Source organism: Nerophis ophidion, linkage group LG03 (assembly GCF_033978795.1).
Source record: "Nerophis ophidion isolate RoL-2023_Sa linkage group LG03, RoL_Noph_v1.0, whole genome shotgun sequence".
Lineage (NCBI taxonomy): Eukaryota > Metazoa > Chordata > Actinopteri > Syngnathiformes > Syngnathidae > Nerophis > Nerophis ophidion.
The window spans coordinates 77,797,577-77,819,521 of NC_084613.1; the positions used below are offsets into that span (position 1 = coordinate 77,797,577).

The 21,945-nt window shown below is 40.2% G+C and overlaps 1 protein-coding gene across 8 annotated transcripts in view; it reads left to right on the forward strand.

Annotated features, from left to right (window-relative positions):
* Window positions 1–217: 217 nt before the first annotated feature.
* Window positions 218–21,945, forward strand: part of pcnt (pericentrin) — a 94,725-nt gene continuing 72,997 nt past the window's right edge. For 6 of the 8 annotated variants that reach the window (XM_061896119.1, XM_061896123.1, XM_061896122.1 and 3 more), the window contains exons 1-8: window positions 218–426; window positions 5,576–5,605; window positions 10,056–10,235; window positions 10,684–10,803; window positions 10,945–11,094; window positions 16,105–16,952; window positions 17,017–17,349; window positions 18,407–18,761. In XM_061896119.1, coding sequence (XP_061752103.1) covers window positions 379–426; window positions 5,576–5,605; window positions 10,056–10,235; window positions 10,684–10,803; window positions 10,945–11,094; window positions 16,105–16,952; window positions 17,017–17,349; window positions 18,407–18,761 — 2,064 coding nt within the window. In that variant the 5' untranslated portion in view covers window positions 218–378. The remainder of the gene's footprint in view (window positions 427–5,575; window positions 5,606–10,055; window positions 10,236–10,683; window positions 10,804–10,944; window positions 11,095–16,104; window positions 16,953–17,016; window positions 17,350–18,406; window positions 18,762–21,945) is intronic. The other 2 variants (XM_061896124.1, XM_061896126.1) reach the window with 1 other exon arrangement.

The window sequence follows — 21,945 nt, forward strand, 5'->3', positions numbered from 1 at the left end:
AATGTATGTTTGTTCAATTAAAAAAAATAAAAACAACATTTGAGTCCCGGTATTGATTTCTTTCTTTAATTTGATTGGTCAACTAGTTTTCCGGAGGCAGGCCTCTTTTTCCACAGTGAATTTACCTTCACGTTCATTGGCCAACATTTCGAAATCTCACGATTTGATTGGCTAATTCCCTCAGGAGGCTGTACCGAGGGCGGGTTTAAACCTTCTTGGCGGCCATATTGAATATCCCGTTTGACACTTGTTTTTGTCTCGGCCAAGTTTACAGATTTATGTCAGATAACTTTATGTTTGGAGCGAAGGACTTTTGTGGTTTTCCCTCCAGCCGATGCAGGGCGTCTGTCCTTGTATTAGTGTCGTCCTAACCGAGGGATGGATGAAGATGAACGCCAGAGGAAACTGGAGGCTGGGAGAGCTAAGGTTAGTTGCGGCGCACGCTAATCTTGATATGCTAACAGTTAGCCAACTCTTTTGTCATGGACTGGCCTATTTTTTTGCTAAATACTTTTTATTAACACCACTTTAATTAATGTTGTTTTAACCCGTGAAAATTCAGTGCTTGCCCAATCTGCGACAATTTAACTTAAAACCCAAATGCCGCGCTTAAAACGCGGCTAGTGGGGCGTCATTTACATCGGACATTATCAAAGACTTCTGCATACATGAAAGGACATCTTTTCAAAACTATGCCAGCAAACTCATTAAGCAAGGAAATTAAACAACCTTATTATTGGCAACACTAAATTGGCTGTAGTGTGTGAACGTTGTCTGTCTTTCTGTTGTGGCCCTGCGATGAGGTGGCGACTTGTCCAGGGTGTACCCTGCCTTCCGCCCGAGTGCAGCCGGGATAGTCTCAAGCACCCCGACAGAGACAAACGGTAGAAAAATGCCTGTATGGATTCTTTTTTGCTTACTTGTGTTGGCACGTTACCTAAGCACGCGGCACCAGGCGCGCCAATGTTGTGAGATGCGTCACTTCCGGTCAGCTAAGTGGACGTACTTGATTTTGTATCCATCCATCCGTTTCCTACCTCTTGTTGCTTTCGGGGTCGCGGTGGGCGCTGGTGCCTATCTCAACTACAATCGGGCGGAAGGCGGGGTACACCCTGGACAAGTCGCTACCTCATCGCAGGGCCAACACAGATAGACAGACAACATTCTCACACACATTTACACACTTGGGCCAATTTAGTCTTCAACATCTTTGTCCAGACGTTGAAGGATCCTAGCCTCCTGAGGAAGTAGAGGCGCCTCAAGTACTAAAATACTTACGGCTAAAGTACCACTGATAGTCACACAAACACACACTAGGTGTGGTGAAATTTGTCCTCTGCATTTGACCCATCCCCTTGTTCACTGGGAGGTGAGGGGAGCAGTGGCCGCGCCCGGGAATCATTTTTGGTGATTTAACCCCCAATTCCAACCCTTGATGCTGAGCACCAAGCAGGGAGGTAATGGTTCCCAATGTTATACTCTTTGGTATGACTCGGACGGGGATTGAACTCACAACCTACCGATCTCAGAGCGGACACTCTAACCACTGGGCCACTGAGTAGGAATAACCAGGATGCCTAGATGATTTGAACCAAGTCTCTCAATTTGGCGATAACTAAAAGTCATGTGATTCAGTGGTGGCGCTATGAATTTTCAAAATGGGGTCCCAGGGACCCCATCAAGTCATAAAAATGGGGTCCCACAGTAAATTTTTGGGGTGCCACTTTTTATTAACGTTTTGAAAACAATTGATAAATTTATGCATTTTCCTGTCATAGCTCACATTCTATATTGTGTCATGTAAACGGTTGTCATAAACGTTACTTATTTCATAAAAAATATAATACAAAAGAAAGCAATTTTTTTATGCATATGTACATTTATTCAGTTACAAACATTCATTCACTTTCTTCTTTCCTTTATGGATGTAAACTTCACCACTGCTGGTAGTTTTTTCTATATTTTAATTGAATAAGTTGTAAGTGGGGTGGTAGAAGGGTTAGTGCGTCTGCCTCACAATACGAAGGTCCTGAATATTCCTGTGTGAAGTTTGCATGTCCTCCCCGTGAATGCGTGGATTCCCTCCGGGTACTCCGGCTTCCTCCCACTTCCAAAGACATGCACCTGGGGATAGGTTGATTGGCAACACTAAATTGGCCCTAGTGTGTGAATTTGAGTGTGAATGTTGTCTATCTGTGTTGGCCCTGCGATGAGGTGGCGACTTGTCCAGGGTGTACTCCGCCTTCTGCCCGATTGTGGCTGAGTTAGGCGCCAGCGTCCCCCGCGACCTCAAAGGGAATAAGCGGTAGAAAATTGATGGATGGATGGAAGTTGTAGGTGTATTTATTTCAGTATAAAAGTTTTTTGCTTTGGTCCTGATTATGATAATCGTGTGCCACGGCATAGATGCATATGACACATTTAATTGATTATTCTCACCTGTATGTAGACAGTAGGGATGTCCCGATCCAGGTTTTTGCACTTCCCATCCAATACCGATATTGTTTTTGCACTTCCGGTCCGATACCGATACTGGCCGATACTGGCCTATCCGAACTTGTATTAAAGTTTGACGTTATTTAGCCTACTTAGTTGTCAGATTCATGCTGAAAAGGATTTTAGTACTCTTGATAACAACTAGCCAGCTGAATTAGGTGAGTTTGAATAATACACAATAGTTGGTATTCAAGGATAAACACAAAATATCAAAAATTATACATGACAAACAGAAATGGCATCATTAAACAGTAAAAAAGTGAACAGTATAAAGTGCAAATAATGCTGTAAACATTATTAAAAAAAAGCAAAACACACAAACAACCTGAGTGGGATAAAATGTCTATAACTCAGCATCAATACTTGCTCTTGAACAAGTGTAAACTTAAAAAAAAAATATATATATATATCTACACACTCCCTTCAATTGTTTGCCCTAGTCAGGGGGGGCAAACAATTGAAGTCCAAGCATAATGGGGAGATTCTTTCTAACAAAGACGAGCACTTCAAGATGCTCAGGTGTCATCCTGCTCCTGTGTTCATCTATGATGAGTGCTAAAAAGCCTCTCACTCGCAAGAGTCATTAAAATGTCTTACAACTTTACCACTACGCTTGACTTTATTGTGGCATGTTTTACACTCCACCTCTTCATCTTTTTCGTTTTGTAGGATAAAATAATCCCACACAGCTGACATTTTTACGTAACTTTTAATTCACACGGCCGTCTGAACGGTTAGAAAGCAAACCTGTGGATGTTTTGAAGGTGTTCTGGAAAATGCAGAACGGAATTTAGGGAGCAGCAGAAGAGTGGAATGTATTATTTAAATAGGTGTGTTGGAAAAAACGGACTGGAGTTGTTTTTTTTTTTAAAACTGTATCTGGATCGGCATTTTCCCATGCCTTGCCGATACACATTTTTTGGCAAATATCGGCGGCCGATCCGATCCAAATATCGGATCGGAACAACCCTAGTAGACATGCCTCAAATTTAAACTTTTTAATGTCAAAGTAAGTGTTGCCTTAAAGGAAGGCTCATATTTTAGGGCACCAAGACAAGTTAGAAGGCCACCAAGGCAAACATTATTTTTTTTCCAGGCAGGGGCTCCAAAGCATGCATGCATACGCCCCCTTTGTGGTTTAGTACAACAGTTTGGCCAACAACAACAAAAAAGGAGTGACAGCGTGTTTCCTCACCTCATTAACTATGTCACTGCCGCTGATGGACGCTGTATTGTCAAAATGAAAGCAACATAATATAGTTTTTCTCCTTTGCTGTATACGTTTAGTGTGGGGATAAGTGTCTCCGATTTTGTCCACACCTGGCGGGAAGCGAGGGAAAATGACTGTAGCGTCCCGGAAGAGTTGGTGCTGCAAGGAATTCTGGGAATTTGTTCCGTTGAGTTTATGTTGTGTTGCAGTGCAAATGTTCTCCCGAAATGTGTTTGTCATTATTGTTTGGTATGGTCTCACTATATGGCACATGTTTATGACAGTGTTGGTGGTGTTTATACGGCTACGCTTAGTGTGACATGTATGGCTGTTGACTAAGTATACTCTGAGGGTGTACCCCTGGAGCAAGATTAATGGTGTTAGCACGCCATGTTTGATATGTCAAGTTAGGATGTGTCTGATTTTGAGTTGTTCAAAATGAAATAATAATAATAGGGATTTTGCTCATTTATAGAGGAGACCGTTTTACCAACCGTCTGGAATTTTATCGCTATTTATCATTATGCCATCGACCATTGCATCCCGATTGTAGCTGAGATAGGCGCCAGCACCCCCCGCGACCCCGAAAGGGAATAAGCGGTAGAAAATGGATGGATGGGCATTGCATCCCTTGTCCAATAGCAAGTAAAAAGACAAGGGCAGTCACGGCAAGGTGTTGCCGCAAATTAGTGCCGTGGTTAAATTCGAGCCCTGTGTAGATTATCAGTCATTAAAAAAAGGTGTTCTTTTTCTTAGCCCGTTTACATGGCATGCAAAACATATTTCCATCTTCATAAGTGAGCCATTTGCTGAAAAGTGTCTCGTTACGCCATTTTTCATTGAAGCTTTGCTCACCATGACGAACACAATTACACGTGGGAGTCTTCATACCGGAAATGCAGTATTTGTGATCGATAAAACCTTCGGCGAATCAAAATATAACAAATTGTACCGGAAAGTGCATTACTTTGAAGTCGTCCAATAATTAATAATTTGACCCGACAAAAATAAACACAGAAAGAGATCCATCCATCCATCCATCTTCAACCTCTCATTAGGAATCGGGTCACATGGGCAACACCTTCAGCAGGGACCCCCAGATTTCCCTCTCCAGAGCGAAAAACGATAATCGATTTTTTTAAAAAAAGAAGCAAAATAAACGACCCGGGCGGTTAAAAAAAAAATTATCCATGCCCAGGGGACGGGCGGACTTCTGGCAATTAGCGTCCTTTCTGATTTCAGTGCAAGAGATCGCAAAAAGCCACTGCCTGACCAGGGCTCAGAAAATCTGCAGAGACTCCTCCCGCCCCCACCAAGGACTGTTTTCATTGCTGGACTCTCGAAAAAGGTTCCGCAGCCTCTGTGGCAGTAACAGCTTCTTCCCTGAGGCCGTAAGACTCTAGAACGCATTAATATAATCCCATAAATTTCCCCCCAAAAATGGATTAACTTGCTGGAATATAAAGACAATACAACATACATCCATAAACGCGGATGCCTACGCAAAAGTGCAATATATTAATCTGTACAGTAATCTATTTATTTGTATCTGTACCTTTTTATTGATTTTTTTATCCTGCACTACCATGAGCTAATGCAACAAAATTTCGTTATTTGTATTGTAAAGTTCAAATTTGAATGACAATAAAAAGGAAGTCTAAGTCCAAAAGACACAAGAAGGGCATTAACGCCAACACTGTGATTATTGCAAATGTCAGATGTAAAGGTCCACCAACTGGTGTTGACAATTGTCAAACACTTAAATTTAGAATCATTTCAAGCAGTTCCATGGTGCATTTACAGTACATTTAATCTATGCCATAGATGCTATTGTATTTTGAACTGAATCCCTGATGTTCCTCATGACAGAAATCCTTCAACATGCCACAGAGACAGCTGGTAAGTAAAGACAGAGGTGGGGCGATCAATCAAGGTGTTCTGTTTTTGTACACTATTCAGTCAAAAATTATTGTAAAACAATTTCCCTGAAGACAGTTTGAAAAACCTTTATTGAGCACAAATGGGGACATTCAGTTGGTTGATGAGGTAATTGCTAAAGCTGGGATAGGCTTCAGGTCACACTTGACCCCCAGGAGAATGGAGAACAGATTGATGACAAAGATGTTCTTGCTTAGAACTGAGATCACGATTGTCTGAGACGACAGACACTGTTCATGTAGGGCCGCATGGTTTCTTTTTTATGTAGATCACACTGTTTTGTATACTTTTCATTGTGTTGCTTTGCTTTAAAGAAGTGCTATTAAGCAAAACCAACTTTTCTTACCTATTGGAACCTTCTGTTGTGTATTTGGGATCTGCAAAAGTTTGAAATAAAATTGTGGAGGCGTTGCAGAGATATTTATAAAACAATCGTCCCTTCCTTCTACTTCCAGGAAATGAGCCGTTTGAAATTTGCCCATTTGTTGACATTTTTCCAATTGGTGACAATAGTGGGGTTCTACTATTGTAGTTCTACGCCAGACCTGGGCAAATTAAGGCCCGGGGTCCACATGCGGCCCGTTAAGCTTTTCAATCTGGCCCGCCGGACATTCCCAAATAATTTTTGGGGATCTCTAAGATAAAAAATGTAGCTGCCATTATGATGTGTAGTGATGTTTTCAAATGACCGTAAGTCAGTTTACAAATTATTTCAATGGTTGGAATTGGCGCTTGTGCATGATAAACTAGTTACTATGGTGATCTAATTAGTTACTATGGTACTCTAATTAGTTAGTATGGTAATCTACATCACAGCAGGGATTTTTGTAGTAAGTAAGCAGGTAAATGTTATTTATAAAGCGCTTATCACAGATACAATCACAAAGCGCTGTACAAAACATAGGTAAAAACAACAATTAAATTTAAAACCGCAGGGGCAAAATCAAAAATAGGATACTAAGTGGATTAAAAATTATAGTTAAAAGGTGCATTAACTAAAAGCTTTACTAAAAAAGAGAAGTTTTCCAATGAAAGTTTCAACACAGTCAAGATCACAGAGGGACTGGTGCAAATAGTTCCGGAGTCTGGGACCTATAACCTGGAATGCCAGATCAACACAGGTTTTAAAACGAGTCTTTAGGATCTATGTTGTCAATATTTAAAGTTTTATCGTTCATCGATAATATTGTAAATGCCACATTCTGTACATTCTGGGTTTCTCATTCAGTAAAAAAAAAATAAAATTCCATTCCGTTTTTTAAGGTGGTGCGTCATAACGTTTTTGTGAGGTTTTCTATTAGTGTTCCTAAAAATCAGATATACCGGCCCCCAGACACATTTTTTTCTCAAATTTTGGCCCCCTGGTCAAAATAATTGCCCAGGCCTGTTCTACGCTGTAGTCATTAAGCGCCTTCTTTTTCTTTGTCCTCTTGTTGTGGGGTAGACTCGATCGTCCATGCACATGCATCTTTTGCTATTGCCATTTTTAGTACAAAGTAGTGTATAGTTCGAACTTAATCTGTCATACTTTGTATAGAAACGCTAAAAACTACAACGAAGATGGCGGGGAGAAGATGTAAATAAGACGGGCCACGAAACGGCACATCATGGAGAGACAGTCAGAAAGCAGCTTGAAAACTGTCTGTTAAAACATAATACATGCAATTTTTGACCAAAGAACCACACTTTATGTAGACTACAATTAAGTGTTTTTAATGCAGAAAAATATAATGTAAGGGGGAACTGCACTTTTTGGGGGAATTTTGTCTATTGTTTACAATAATTTTTAGAGACATGACGACAGATGTATTTTTTAACGCATTCTAACTCGTAAATAAAAGTTGCTTACAACGCAGCCAGTGGGAGATTTTCTATGCCGCCAACGATACTCAATTTACATTTCGTGACTTGGTGGCAGAGGGGTTAGTGCGTCTGCCTCACAATACAAAGTTCCTGCAGTCCTGGGTTCAAATCTAGGCTCGGGATCTTTCTGTGTGGAGTTTGCATGTTCTCCCCGTGAATGCGTGGGTTCTCTCCGGGTACTCCGGCTTCCTCCCACTTCCAAAGACATGCACCTGGGGATAGGTTGATTGGCAACACTAAATTGGCCCTAGTGTGTGAATGTGAGTGTGAATGTTGTCTGTCTATCTGTGTTGGCCCTGCGATGAGGTGGCGACTTGTCCAGGGTGTATCCCGCCTTCCGCCCGATTGTAGCTGAGATAGGCGCCAGCGCCCCCCGCGACCCCGAAAGGGAATAAGCGGTAGAAAATGGATGGATGGATGGAATATTAACCAAGTATTAGTGATATTGTTATTATAAGTTCTAACGCAGACTATTTACAAGCTAGTGTGCCTATATTGACCTCATCGAGTGGTAAGCTACTTTCTTGCTTGTAGATCATACATAATGCCTCTCACCTGGATAGTAGAAGAATGAGGACTTATTCTGACAAGTTGGTAGACAATGACAGCCATTTAGACCCGGGAATGGTGAGAATGACACCAGAAGAAGCTTGGTTCCACCTATCTTTTCTTCGCGAGGATTATGAGTCATTCTTTATCCAAACTGGATTATAACAAGCTTCTATCAGTCGGTATCCTAATGACAGAAGACATTGTACAGTAAGTGATGTTTTATTATCTCAGGAAGTCTGCTGTGATTAATAATGAATGATGTTGAATAAAAAAGCGATCGTCGTGGTGCAATGAGCAAAATACGTAAATATAAAAGTATAATATACAGAAAGTAGAGCATGGTAAATAAGTCAAATATACAGTCTGGCCGTGAGTGTGAATCTTGTCTGTCTATCTGTGTTGGCCCTGCGATGGGGTGGCGACTTGTCCAAGGTTTACATCGCCTTCCGCCCGATTGTAGTTGAGATAGGCACCAGCGACCCCAAAGGGAATAAGCAGTAGGAAATGGATGGATGGATGGATGGATAGTCTGGTCCATAATAAAAGGATAGTGAAAAAATGGAGCTTATTTACTACAGCAGGGACTCCAATGGCATAATTGCAAAAAGCACTTTGTGTACATTTCTACCCGCTGCCGTCACGAATGGAGCAAACGTCTCATTTCTCGAAAGTATGAAAGAAGGCAACATTGTTTATAAATATCTCCACAATGCCTTGATGGTTTGACTTAAAATTTTCAGGATTGATGCAGACCTCCAATACAAAATAGCAGGTAACAATAGGTAAGAACAATTGGTTTTGCATAAAAGAGAGCATTTAATTTAAATGGCACTGCTTGTTAGTGACAATTTGTTCGTTTTTTTCCCCGTCTTTTAAAAAATTAAATTATAGGTTAATGTGAACTGAGATCACACTTTTTGTTACCTATTCACAAGACTGTCACGTGAGGGCAAACGTGGTTTCGCTTGCATCTCACATTGTTGCTATGGAAATCTGGTGCTGCATGGCACATTAAAAAGAAGTCGCATTTCTCCCTCCATTTGAAAATGTTCTTACCTTTTCTAATCAGGCTTCAACAAAACAAGAACTGCACTATTGTACTCGATCACAAGTAAGCGGCCTTGGGCTAGGAACAGCCTGTATGGCTCTGTGTCCTTCACAGGAATTATTAGCGCTCAAGCAGAGGTGCTGAGTAGGAGGATTGCACTACACAAGCATTGTAAGCAGCAGTAAAAGGCCACTTGGAAAAAAAAAAAAAAAAATCTCGTGAAAGATGTTGCAAAAGCGTCATTCCTTTTACAGCGGGAGAAACAGGCGCATGCGTGTGAGTCGCTATCGCACAGAGCAACAAGTAGCTCTCCCAAGGCCGTGTCATCTTAAATTTAATGTGCAACCACAGATTTTTCTCCCCTCCTCTTAGTGCGTGCGTGTGGCTCCGCCCTCCCTCCCTCGGTCTAGACAAATACCATCCCTTATTCAGAGTATGTTGATCCCTCAGCACAGTGCACTGCTTAGATAGTTGTTTTTATCATAGGAGGTAAAAAGATCCACATCTGGGAAAACCGCTTTCCGGACGGCAGCATCCACCAGGATGTCAGATTTTGACAATGTGAACTACTTCATTCTGATTTAAGCTGCTTAAAAAGGATAGAGAGAGTGTGAGAAACAGGCTGATGTAGATTTTTTTCTTTGATTTTTAGGTAAAACTAACTGCAGTTTTTTTACTGGTGACATGTTTGTGTCTCTTTTTTTAACACTTTGCTGTGATTCTGATCCATTTTTTTTTCTTCTTCTAAATCAAACTATTTTCCATGTTGGCGTTTCTTCCTGCACGCTTATTCACGGGGACAATCAACAAAAACACACTCTTCAGTGAATTTTCACCTTTTCTTCAGTGGTTTTCCACCTTTTTGACTCGCGTAATGATGCTAGTGTGGTGGTGCTCGGCGGTCCTGACCTACGTGTCCGTCTACCTCTCCCTGTCCTTCTTGCGTAGCTTGCTAGCTTCCGACAGAGACGGGCGAAAAGCAGCGGTGCGGGGGCGGCGAAAAAGACGGCGAAGAGGAAGGGCCAGGCTGTCTCGCAGGATGACGGTGCGACACAAGACCCCAGCATAGAGCCCACGCTGCTTCTGCCGGCCGATGGTAAAAAGACAGACGAGAACTCCGTCCATGAGGTAAATTATTGGAATATTTCTATTTAATTATCTTTATAATTATTCTTAATAATTGTCTTAACATGCGGCGCATGTCAAAATGATTTGCATTCTTTTTGTACTGTAGGCTTTAGCAAGTAGCCCATGCCTCCCTGCTCAGTAAACATACATTAAACAAATAGGTCACTAACCATCATGTTGCCTGCAAGCCCTGCTGTCATAGCAACTTGGCCCGGATTAACTGTGGCACTGTATACAAGCCATTTTTTTGTTTTTTTTACACAACATTGTCAGTCTGTTTGGTAAATGTAGTAGTCCATCCATTTTCTACCGCTTGTCTATTTCGGGGTGGCGGGAGTCTGGAGCCTATCCCACCTGCACTTGAGTGGAAGGCAGGGTAAACCCTGGACAAGTCCATAATGCACTTTTTCCTAAGCAAGCCGGCTTAATCGGTTCTTTCATCTCTCAGGAGGCGCCAAGTCCTAACAATGCTAAGGTTCAGCCACTCAGCGCGGAGCCAAGCTTCTCTCCTGTTGACGAGCTAGGGGACAAAGAGCTGTTTGTCCTGACTAGTAACGAAGAGCTACAGGTATGCGCCATCTCGATAGTATTTGTGCTTTGCAGGCGCTTCTCTCACCATTTCTTCTTTTCTGCACTGATGCAAATGATGACTCTTTTGTCTAAGATCGATGCAATTTCTGATGGTTTTTTCTTTTTCAACTCTGTGAAGCAATTGAAGCAAGCTGTGGAAAAGCGCAACGAGATCATTGCCAAGCTCAGCTCCAACCTGCAGAAGGATCTAAGCAGCAGAGATGAGGTCCAACTGGAAGTGCAGTCACTAACTGGTCAGATCCAAGCACTGCAGAAACAGCTACAGCAGGTACGTCTTTAAGTTAGGGCTGGGGTAGTAACTGTATCAAAATCTTACAATACTATAATATATCAATATTAAGAGAATGGTATGATGATATTGTGGAATATTCCAACAAAAAAAGTCTTAAATGTTAGTGTGTAAAATGAAGTGGCAGGAATGTTGAAGATAAACAAACTTACTTAATGCTCAAATGTCTTAATTAAAAGGATGGACAATTAATCAAATTTTAATTTCCATTTCGATTATGACTTCTCAAGGTAATGAATATTTAATAATAAAAAAAAACGATTAATGATCCGCACAACAGGTATGCAAATACCGTAGCTTGTGACGGTGATACGGATTAGTGAGCGTATGAGTGGAAAAAAAGACAAGGTCTGCCAGAAGTTTGGGATTTCGTCTTGGTTACTACTTTTAATTTGACACCGCGCTAATTAATGATCACCACACTCGACAAAAAAGTAAGGCATATGACGCATGCGTTGAAGTAACCACGGACAGAGTCACATAATTGGCCACTAAAACAGAATACGCTGATAGACGCAAAATAATATCAGGGGAATTTGCGTAAATGTAAGTGAAATGCTGTCATTGTGAGAAGAAGTAACATTTATTATGGAAAATAATGTGAATGCTCATTCAGCCCCGAAACACGTCCTACACTAAACAGTGTGGAGACGGTCGCTTGAAACAGCGGCTTTAATGTTATATGTATGTGTGTATATATATTCATATGCATGCATATATGCATCTGTGTGGATATATATATACATATACATAGATACATCTCTCATCTCTATCTCTTTTTTACTATTTATACTACCATATTGTATATGCACCTTAGGAGCATCTGCTCCAATTTCGTTGTTCTTTGAACCTGTTCATTGCAATAATGCCAATAAAACTCTATTCTATTTAGCTACAAATCTAAAGCTAGCGAGAACAATCCACACACCCACAACACATATCATCAGCTTGTGTTGTTGTGAACGACATCACGGATGCAACATTAGTACACAACAGGAGGGCTGCAACTGAAGTCGCGGCCACGCTCGCTTTTTTATTTTATTTTTTATTTTTTAGCAGCCTCAATTCCTCTTTTTACGGGTTAAACTAAAAACAACAGCACAGTACACTTCCCCCTTCATAATATGTCGTTGCGTTTTTTGTATCGGGACAAACCCATAAAGAGTTAGAGTAGAAATATGTTGTATAGGAATTACCTATACACCATAAAACATTAAAAAAGTGCTATGTCACATGATTGTTTTTTTTAAGTGATACATTTGTGAAATGAACATCCGTCCATCCATCCATTTTCTACCTCTTATTCCCTTTTGGGGTCACGGGGCGCCTATCTCAGCTACAATCGGGCGGAAGGCGGGGTACACCCTGGACAAGTCGCCACCTCATCACAGGGCCATCACAGATAGACAGAGAACATGCAAACCCCACACAGAAAGAACCCGAGCCTGGGATTGAACCCAGGACTGCCGGACTTTTGTATTGTGAGGCAGACGCAATAACCCCTCTTCCACCGTGAAGCCGTGAAATGAACAAATGCACAAAATATGAAAACATGGTGTTTATTTTCTGATATCAATATAAAACATTAAGCACCAATGGTTGTCACACACACATGAGGTGTGGTGAAAATAACCTCTGCATTTGACCCATCCCCTTGTTCATCCGCAGTTTGACTAATGAAGATAAAGTCTAATAAACAAGCTTGTTCTTTAACAACACCATGTGTTTCAACGCAACACTTTGGCTAACAAAAAGAAACACAAGTGATACCTCTAACACCTAATACACAATCTTCACAGTTTTAGATGTGTTTTTGACACCACTTACGATTTTGAAAGGATCAATTATAGGTATTGACGATCAAGTTTTTTTATTTACGCCCTGAGTAGTGTTATGTGTATTGGATTTTACTTCTAAATATGTCAAAAACTTAATAAACAAACAAAACAAATTTTTTTTTGCTACGGGTGTTTTGTAAAACACCAACTTGGCAAGTCTCAATTATTTTCTTTTTATTTATTTATTTTTTTTAAAATTTATTTATTTTTTATTTTTTGTCCTGTCCAGCTTCTCAGGCAAATCATATAGTTGATGTGGATGCCCATATCGGCTGTTCAGATTTACTTTACAAAAGAGGAGTGTAGGATACTTCTCTTGTTGTCTTATTTGAATGTGACTTTATTAAATGTATTTATATTATCATTTGGTGCAGCCGGGCTGTAGCAGGAGGGGATAGAGAGAGGCAAAAATGAAGAAAGGGGGGGAAATTGTGGGGATAAGAGGGGGATTAGACAGAGAGACAAAAACAACAACAGCAAATACAACAATAACAACAACAACAATAGAACAACACCAGCACATACATAATATGTACAAATATGATCGTAAAAGTGATAGCAAATAAGCAGTTAGTGAAATAAATAATATAGTAATGACAATGAGCTTTTTTACACTAAAACTGGAGCAATAGCAATACAAATACCAATAGAAAAAGCGCTATTGATCATAAACAAAACCAATAGTTTACCTCTATTATCAACAATAAAGTTGTTCAACAATAAAGTTGTTCAAATGCTAGAAAGATAATAAAAAGAAAAAAAAAAAGAAGGAATAACGAAAGATGAAAGGGAAGAGAGAGAGGCAACCTATATTAATCTTGTAGATTGTTATAGTAACAATGGTTTAAGCTCTGTCAATATGCCTTGTGTTACCCGAGTCCAAATTAAAGAGATCATATGTGAGCAAAAGGCAAAAGCAGCAATTATAAATGAAGCTTTCAGCACATACATAATGTTGATATCTATAGTTATATCTTATTAAAGACAGGGAAAAACACACATACTTGTAAATGGCGCGTTTCACAACTAAAAGGCAACAAACATGACTGTAGACACGAAGTTAAATCATTAACCTTCCTATTGTGTTAGCTTTCTGTTACCATCTCTGATGTTAACGGGTCGGTTTTGACCCGTCTTAAATCAACTGTAAAGTACACTAAAAACGATTATCTATCATCCAATTTGTTTCTCATCTCTTGGTTACCTTGTTAGGTTTCCTCATCCATGAAAATATTGGTTTTAATATTTTTGGAGTGGGCCATTTTGCCTTTTTTTTGCCAGTATACCCCTAGATTTCAATTTTAAAAAATGGTAAAATTAACTTTAAAAGAATCTTATAAATAAATAAAAGGTTGTTGTGCTACCTGACTATTACTGAGGGGTATTAGAACATGAATCTTATCTTATCTCTTATTTGTTTTATTTATTTTTTCATTTTAATAATTTTGAGACTGAATTGACCTCACATGTCAGGACATGAACGTCTTTGTTTGTTTTTGTACTGGATAACAAGGTAAAATGAGAATCCCCTAAAGCTCACACGATTGGGAGAGGAGCTGGCTGTCAGTGTGTTCAGTTTTGGCTCGAATTATTGCTTGATAATCTTATTTTTATAACTGTGTCGAAACCGACCCCAACAACACCAAGGTCATAATTTCATCCAGAGCATTTTATAATTTAGTGAAAAACCAAACAAATGTTTTGTTTTGTTGAAATAGAGGTTCCTGACAAAGTCAAAAAGCCTTGATGCAAAAAAATGTAATTTACATGGTTATTTTATGCCTTTAAAAACTAAAATGGGTCGGTGCCGACCCTAACACAAGACGAAGGTTAAAGGCAACCTTACCTGGGCAAAAACAATGCATGATTTATTTGACCCAGGCACACACAAAGAAGTTGTAGGCCTCCGCACTTTTCCAAGTTTCCAACTGTTTGGACATGTAGAATGTGATATCTGGAGTACTCGATAGTTCGACATGTCTGGGAACGCGACCGATGGATAATCCTTAAACACTCAAAAAAATCTTATTTTGATAACTTATAGGGATAGATTCCATTACATAGTTGTTTTTTTTTTGCTCGTATCTGCTTTTAGCGGTAAGATCTTTGCCCCTTGCTTACTCAGGTTACACATTGTTCGTTGCACAGTAGCCATGTTGGTTTGGTGGCCCACCACTTCATTTACTTTTGTTCAAAAGTCCCGTGCCCGAATAGAACCTATACATTACAGATACTGTGATCATGTTTTTCAGTCGGTTATTTATGCGTCATATAACATACACTTATTCAGCCTGTTGTTTACTATTCCTTATTTATTTCAAATTGCCTTTCAAATGTCTATTCTTGGTGTTGGGTTTTATCAAATAAATTCCCCCCAAAAATGCAACTTATACTCCAGTGCGACTTATATATGTTTTTTTCCTTCTTTATTGTGCATTTTGGGCAGGTGCGACTTATACTCCGGAGCGACTTTTACTCTGAAAAATACGGTAATTTTGTTTTCTAAATGTATAATTATTTTACATGTAGTCGCCTTAAATTCACTTGCAGTGGCCCGCCTCAAGTAAATACATTTATGGGAAACACTGGAGCGGGAACATTTCTTCCTGTTGTTCACACAATTGACCCGCTGAGGGGGAAAGTGTCACAATTTTTTTTGCTATTTCACAGTTACAGAAGACATAAATTAAAAAATATACATATATTTTTTAATTTAATTGGAAAAGATGTTTTGTCTTTCAAATCCATCCATTTTCTAACGCTTATTCCCTTTTTTTGGGGTGGCGGGGGGCGCTGGCGCCTATCTCAGCTACAATCAGGCGGAAGGAGTTGTACACCCAGGACAAGTCGCTAACTCATCGCAGGGCCAACACAGATAGACAGACAACACTCGCACTCACATTCACACACTAGGGCCAATTTAGTGTTGCCAATCAACCTATTTTACAAAAATACTTCTTAAAAGGTTATCTCATGTTCATGGTTGTCTTGTATTTGGGTCAATAAGATATGCAGGTGTTCTTGTAGTAAAACTAACTAACCCATCAAAGTCCGCATGGGTACCCAGACATCGTTAAAGGAAATATCCAGCAGAAAACATTGAATTTGAATGGAAAGGTTAACTTGCATCTCTGCTTTCTCTGTGATGCAGACAAGCGTGGGCTTTCTTCGCCTTAAAAATCAGCCCAGAGGAGAGGTCTCTCATGAGAAACAGCAGCATGGCTCCCAAAATGAAGACCTCAGCCTGGAGGACATCTCCATGGAGCAGTCTGCAAGCGAAGGCCTTTGCTTTCAAACGGGCGCAGAAGGCTTATTAGGCACGCATAGTGAGATTGAGACGGAAAACGTCCTGCACGAACTGAGGGCCAGGCTGCAAGAGGAAAAGGAGAAGACCTTTCGCGCAAGCGCCGAACTGGAACAGGAGAGGGCGAATCACCAACATGTGATTTCTTTACTGGAGGAACAAAAGAGAGGCTGGGAAGAGGAGTGTAACAAGAGGGAGGTGCAGTTGCAGCAGGCCAAAGAGGAGAAGGAGGTGCTCAACAGAGAAGTGCTTGAGCTGAGGAACAGACTTGAGCAGGAAAACAAGGCAGTGAGGAGATTGGGCGAGGAGGAAACCAAATTCACTCTCCGTCTCCAGAGCCTCGAGGATGAGCGACTCCGACAGGAGGAGGAGATGAGGAAGTTGGAGGAGGAGATGAAGAAGCTGAAGGAGGTGCACAAAGAGGAGCTGGAGAGAGTTAGCCAGTTGTTGGACGAGAGCATCAAAGAACTTCAGCTGAGAGAGGAAGGCTTTGGGGGACTTAAAGCTTCTAAGGATCTTCAGAACCAAGCAAAAGCTGCGTGTTGCATTGATGAAACCAATGAGGACACAATGAATCTATCGCCACATAAGGAACGTCTGACAAAGCGCTATTTTTCTTTTTCCTTTGCACAGTCTTCTTTGGTTCATGGACATATCGATTCCTGCAGTCAGCGAGACGTCTCTACAGACCAAAGGTTAGAACAATCCGAATTGTGTGTTTTAATACCTCGCCTAATTGCTGTCACTTCCTCCTCGCAGCTTTGAGCTGAACAGCGGAATGTTTGGCGATGAACCTCTTCTCTCTATTTCCAACTGTGCCCCAAAAGAGAACTCTCATGTCTACAACAGCTCCCCTCGCGTCCCACTGGCTGACAATTCCAATGCCCCCTGGCTAAACAACTCCACTTCCCACCCGTTGGAGGCGAGCAACGTTTCTCAGCAGCTTTTCGACGGGACTGACCTTCAAAAAGAGCTGTTGTACCAGCAGTGCGATGATCTGCGTCAGGAACTGGCGATGAAGGACCAACACTTGACTGTGTTGAACGAGGAAGTCATCAAGATGGCTGAAGAGCTGAAGGAAGCTCGAAGCAGGTAAACATGAGGGTTTGCGTAAAAGTGACTCGGGACGGGTACTGAAATTGATACTTTTATAGGAACTAGGAATGTAGCAATATTAATATCGCGACCAGTTATCAGGGTTATCATTATTAATGCGGTATTGTTGAATGTGCTCGAAAAGTACTTATACACAACCATGATGAGGTTAACCCCTTCAGATCTGACCACAGGATTTAGAGAAAGGAGGGGTGAGCAGAGCCCACGAAGGATCGCGTGCACAGTGCAAATTTTTTTTCAGTAAAGCATAGCTGCCGAACACCCACCTGGAAAGATCGGAATACCTGCGCTTGCTGTTACAGCATATACTGCTAAAAAAACAAAAAGAGGAAATTTGAGGGGAAAAAAAAAGACTCTGTCTAAAAACTAACAAAGAAGAGCCAAAACTCAAAGAAATACCGGTCCGGCGTATTAAAGATGAAAGACATTGCAGGCCAGTCTTGGAACATTAGATTACCTGTCCAGAAGGAAAACAGCTACTTGCGCATCCAAAGTTACCAGCAGTCCATTTTCCTGTATTTTGTGTGTGTTACTGATAGTCTGCAACAAAATACGAACTGGGTGGTCCTTAGATGCAACTTTAGACTGTCAACCTATACGTGTGCACTTCCAGATAAGAGACTCGGGGGGGACTATCAGCGAGGTGCACAGAGTGGGGGGAGGGATTTACAGTTTGAAATCTGCCTGGCGACACAAGATTCAAGTACCCCCGCTTTAAGGCAACACAATCTAGCCTACACACTACTGCTATATAATGTCTTGGAATTCCATCTGGATGCAAACTATATAATGCAAATTATACTCACAATTGTGAGAGAACCAGATAACTGGACAGCACAACTCATTGTTAAATGTTAAAGAAATAATTAAAATGTTATGTTTAAACTATTAACATTTATTAACACATTTGAACACAGTTGGAAGTACCGAAAACTTGATTTTTTATCGATTTAAATGTGAAAGGTACCCATTCTTAAAGGTGACGCACAATCTTTGTCCAGCTGGACCTAATGCCTTTTATCTTTGTATCCAGGTGGGCTCAAGTAACAGAGGAGCTCATGGAAGCTCGCCAGGAACTCGAGGAGAAGGACATGAGGAGATATACCGAGGAGGAGATGAATTCGGAAACTCTCAAACAAGACAGCCTTAAGAACAAACTCGGTGCCTTTTTGGAGACAAAAAAGACGGAGGTAGACGTCTCTCCGGAATCTTCCCTGCTGCTTGTCTTTTCGGAAGGGGAAGGTGAACGTGTCGAGGAGCTCGAGGAGGATCAGGAAAGCTCCCAATCACAGCAAAACCAGCAGGAGGTGCGGGAAGCATTGCAACAGGAGATTAAGGAGATGACAGAGGTTAATTCACAGAATGACAACCAACTACAAATGTTAAAGGTACAGTAACATACATTGTATTTCAATATAGTTCAATATTTTTCTTTATTTAAATACAGAAAAATTTTTTGGAATATATCAATGAAAAAATATAATTTTTTTAATATTATTATTGCGAAGAACCTTATTGATAAAATTATGAACAAGCCTTTAAGTTATTATTCCTCTCAAATACATGATGGTAAAGAATATTTTTTATAACTTATTATAAAAATTATTAAGCATGTTTTAGACAATTATCACCATCAATAATATTATCAATAAAACTGTCATTATTAATATCAGCATCGTTATTATAATGCTGATTGATGGTAATATTTTCTTAATTGTTTTTAATTGGAATCAATTTCATTGTTATATTCAATACCATTTATTATTGTTATATGGTTATTATACAGTTATTTTTATTTTCATTTTAATAAAAATGAACGGCTTGATTTAAAGAACAGTCTTATAAAGGCAGCATACAAAAAAAATACTGTTTGTCCTCAAACAGTGGTCTTGCCGTGCCCCTTTTTTCCTGTATTTTCTGGGCTATAAAGCGCACCGGGGACGGCGTGGCGCAGTTGGGAGAGTGGCCGTGCGCAACCCGAGGGTCCCTGGTTCAATCCCCATCTAGTACCAACCTCGTCACGTCCGTTGTGTCCTGAGCAAGACACTTCACCCTTGCTCCTGATGGGTGCTGGTTAACGCCTTGCATGGCAGCTCCCTCCATCAGTGTGTGAATGGGTAAATGTGGAAGTAGTGTCAAAGCGCTTTGAGTACCTTGAAGGTAGAAAAGCGCTATACAAGTACAACCCATTTATTTATTTATTTAATAATATTATCAATAAAACTGTAATTGTTATTAATATCAGCATCGTTATTATAATGCTGATTGATGGTAATATTTTCTTAATTGTTTTTAATTGGAATCAATTTCATTGTTATATTCAATACCATTTATTATTGTTATATGGTTATTATACAATTATTTTTATTTTCATTTTAATAAAAATGAACGGCTTGATTTAAAGAACATTCTTATAAAGGCAGCATACAAAAAAAATTTTGTTTGTTTTCAAACAGTGGTCTCGCTGTGCCCCTTTTTTCCTGTATTTTCTGGGCTATAGAGCGCACCGGGGACGGCGTGGCGCAGCTGGGAGAGTGGCCGTGTACAACCCGAGGGTCCCTGGTTCAATCCTCACCTAGTACCAACCTCGTCACGTCCGTTGTGTCCTGAGCAAGACACTTCACCCTTGCTCCTGATGGGTGCTGGTTAGCGCCTTGCATGGCAGCTCCCTCCATCAGTGTGTGAATGGGTAAATGTGAAAGTAGTGTCAAAGCGCTTTGAGTACCTTGAAGGTAGAAAAACGCTATACAAATACAAACCATTTATAGTTTCTGCCTTTGTGCAAGTTTTTGTACTTCCGCCTTGTGCGCGCCTTATTTCCTTTTTTTATAGCAATCATTAAATAATGTTCTTACCTTCGACTACAACGCATTTACCATTTAACCACCAAATTTTAAAAGAAAAAAACATTTTGCATATATTTGCCTCACCGGCCAATAAGCCGCTGATACATACTAGTGCAAAAGATTCTGTAAATGTTTATTCATATACCTTAATTTTTTTTTTTTTTTTTAAAGTGCCTGTTTCGCAGCAGTAAAACAGCTGATCTACTAAGACCGAAATCATCGTCATGAACCCACTAGCTGTGGTGGCTCGGTCTCCAATCAACTAAACAAACTCAATAACCCTATGGTGGCGTTTTGGTGAATTCACAAAACTGAAAAAATACAAAAAGAATGCCAATGTAACACAGGCAATTGTAAACGTGTTAGAATATTTGCAAATTCTAACAACACTAGCCAGATACATTCTACAGACATCACACATGGAAGGTTTAGTCCAGTAATTTTGAATTTTTTTAGTTATTTTGTAAAACATAAATCGTTGCTTGAAGTGATGAATGAAGAATCCTTTCCAGCAGAAACGCTGTGGACGGTTTTAATTCCGGTTCACGGTATGAAACAGGAAGTAAATTTTCAACAACATACAAAAGATGGCACCAAAGCAGAAACAGTCTTTCAGTTTAATATGAAAGCTATTTGTTGAATACAAAACATTACTGCCGTTAACGAAGAAAATCCATAAATTAGCTGCAAAGTTTTATTAGCCACTGGGTCCAAAGCGTTGTAAGAAAGTAGCAGCTTATCGTGCGGAAAATACGCTAATTGTCCCCCTAAGGCAGGGGTAGGGAACCTATGGCTCGCGAGCCAGATGTGGCTCTTTTGATGACTGTATCTGGCTCTCTGATAAATCTGAGCTGATGTTGCTTAACACGATAAGTAATGAATAATTCCACTTGTAATCACAGTGTTAAAAATAATGTTCAAAATATAAATTATTCTCGTGCATTTTTAATCTGTCCATCCGTTTTCTACCGCACCTGTTCAAGAAGTTGCGTCAATGGTAAGAAATTATTTATTTATTATTGGTTAGTGTGGGGCTTGCCCTCCTGGGGGTTCTTCAGACCCCCAAGCACCGACATGAGAGCCTGTTTCAGGGTTACAATATTGTTTTATTTTTCAATAAGTCTCTCAGTTGTTTTCCAGCAATTGTATTTCCAGCCCCAACCCCATCTCTCCTCCTGGCTGCTGCTTATAACAGAGCGACAGGTGATTAGATAACAAGGCCCAGGTGGGCCATCTACGCACCTGTCGCTGCAGGCCCGCAGGCCACGCCCCCCTTCACAGTTAGCTTCAGAATAACAATGTTATTACAAAGAATAAGAGACCTATTATACTTTAGAAATCTTGGTTTTACTTAAAAATGCAGGCGTTTAGTTGTGTTCGGTGTTAAAAAAAATATTATATGGCTCTTACGGAAATATATTTCAAAATATTTGGCTTTTTGGGTCTCTCAGCCAAAAAGGTTCCCAACCCCTGCCCTAAGGAAACATCCCCTCCTATGTCGGGTACTCTCAGCAGTTAAGTAAATAAACAACCTGACCACCATTTCCAGAAATAGAGCAAAATGTTGTTATCAGATTGATCATTCATCAACATGGCCAAATTCATAGACAATCGGGAATTAATTGTGTGTCTGATGGCATCTTTTTTTGTAGTTGGTAATATTTAAAAACTGTAAAGACTAAACAAAAATGACTGAATGCACTAAATTCAATATCTCTCGCCTTTT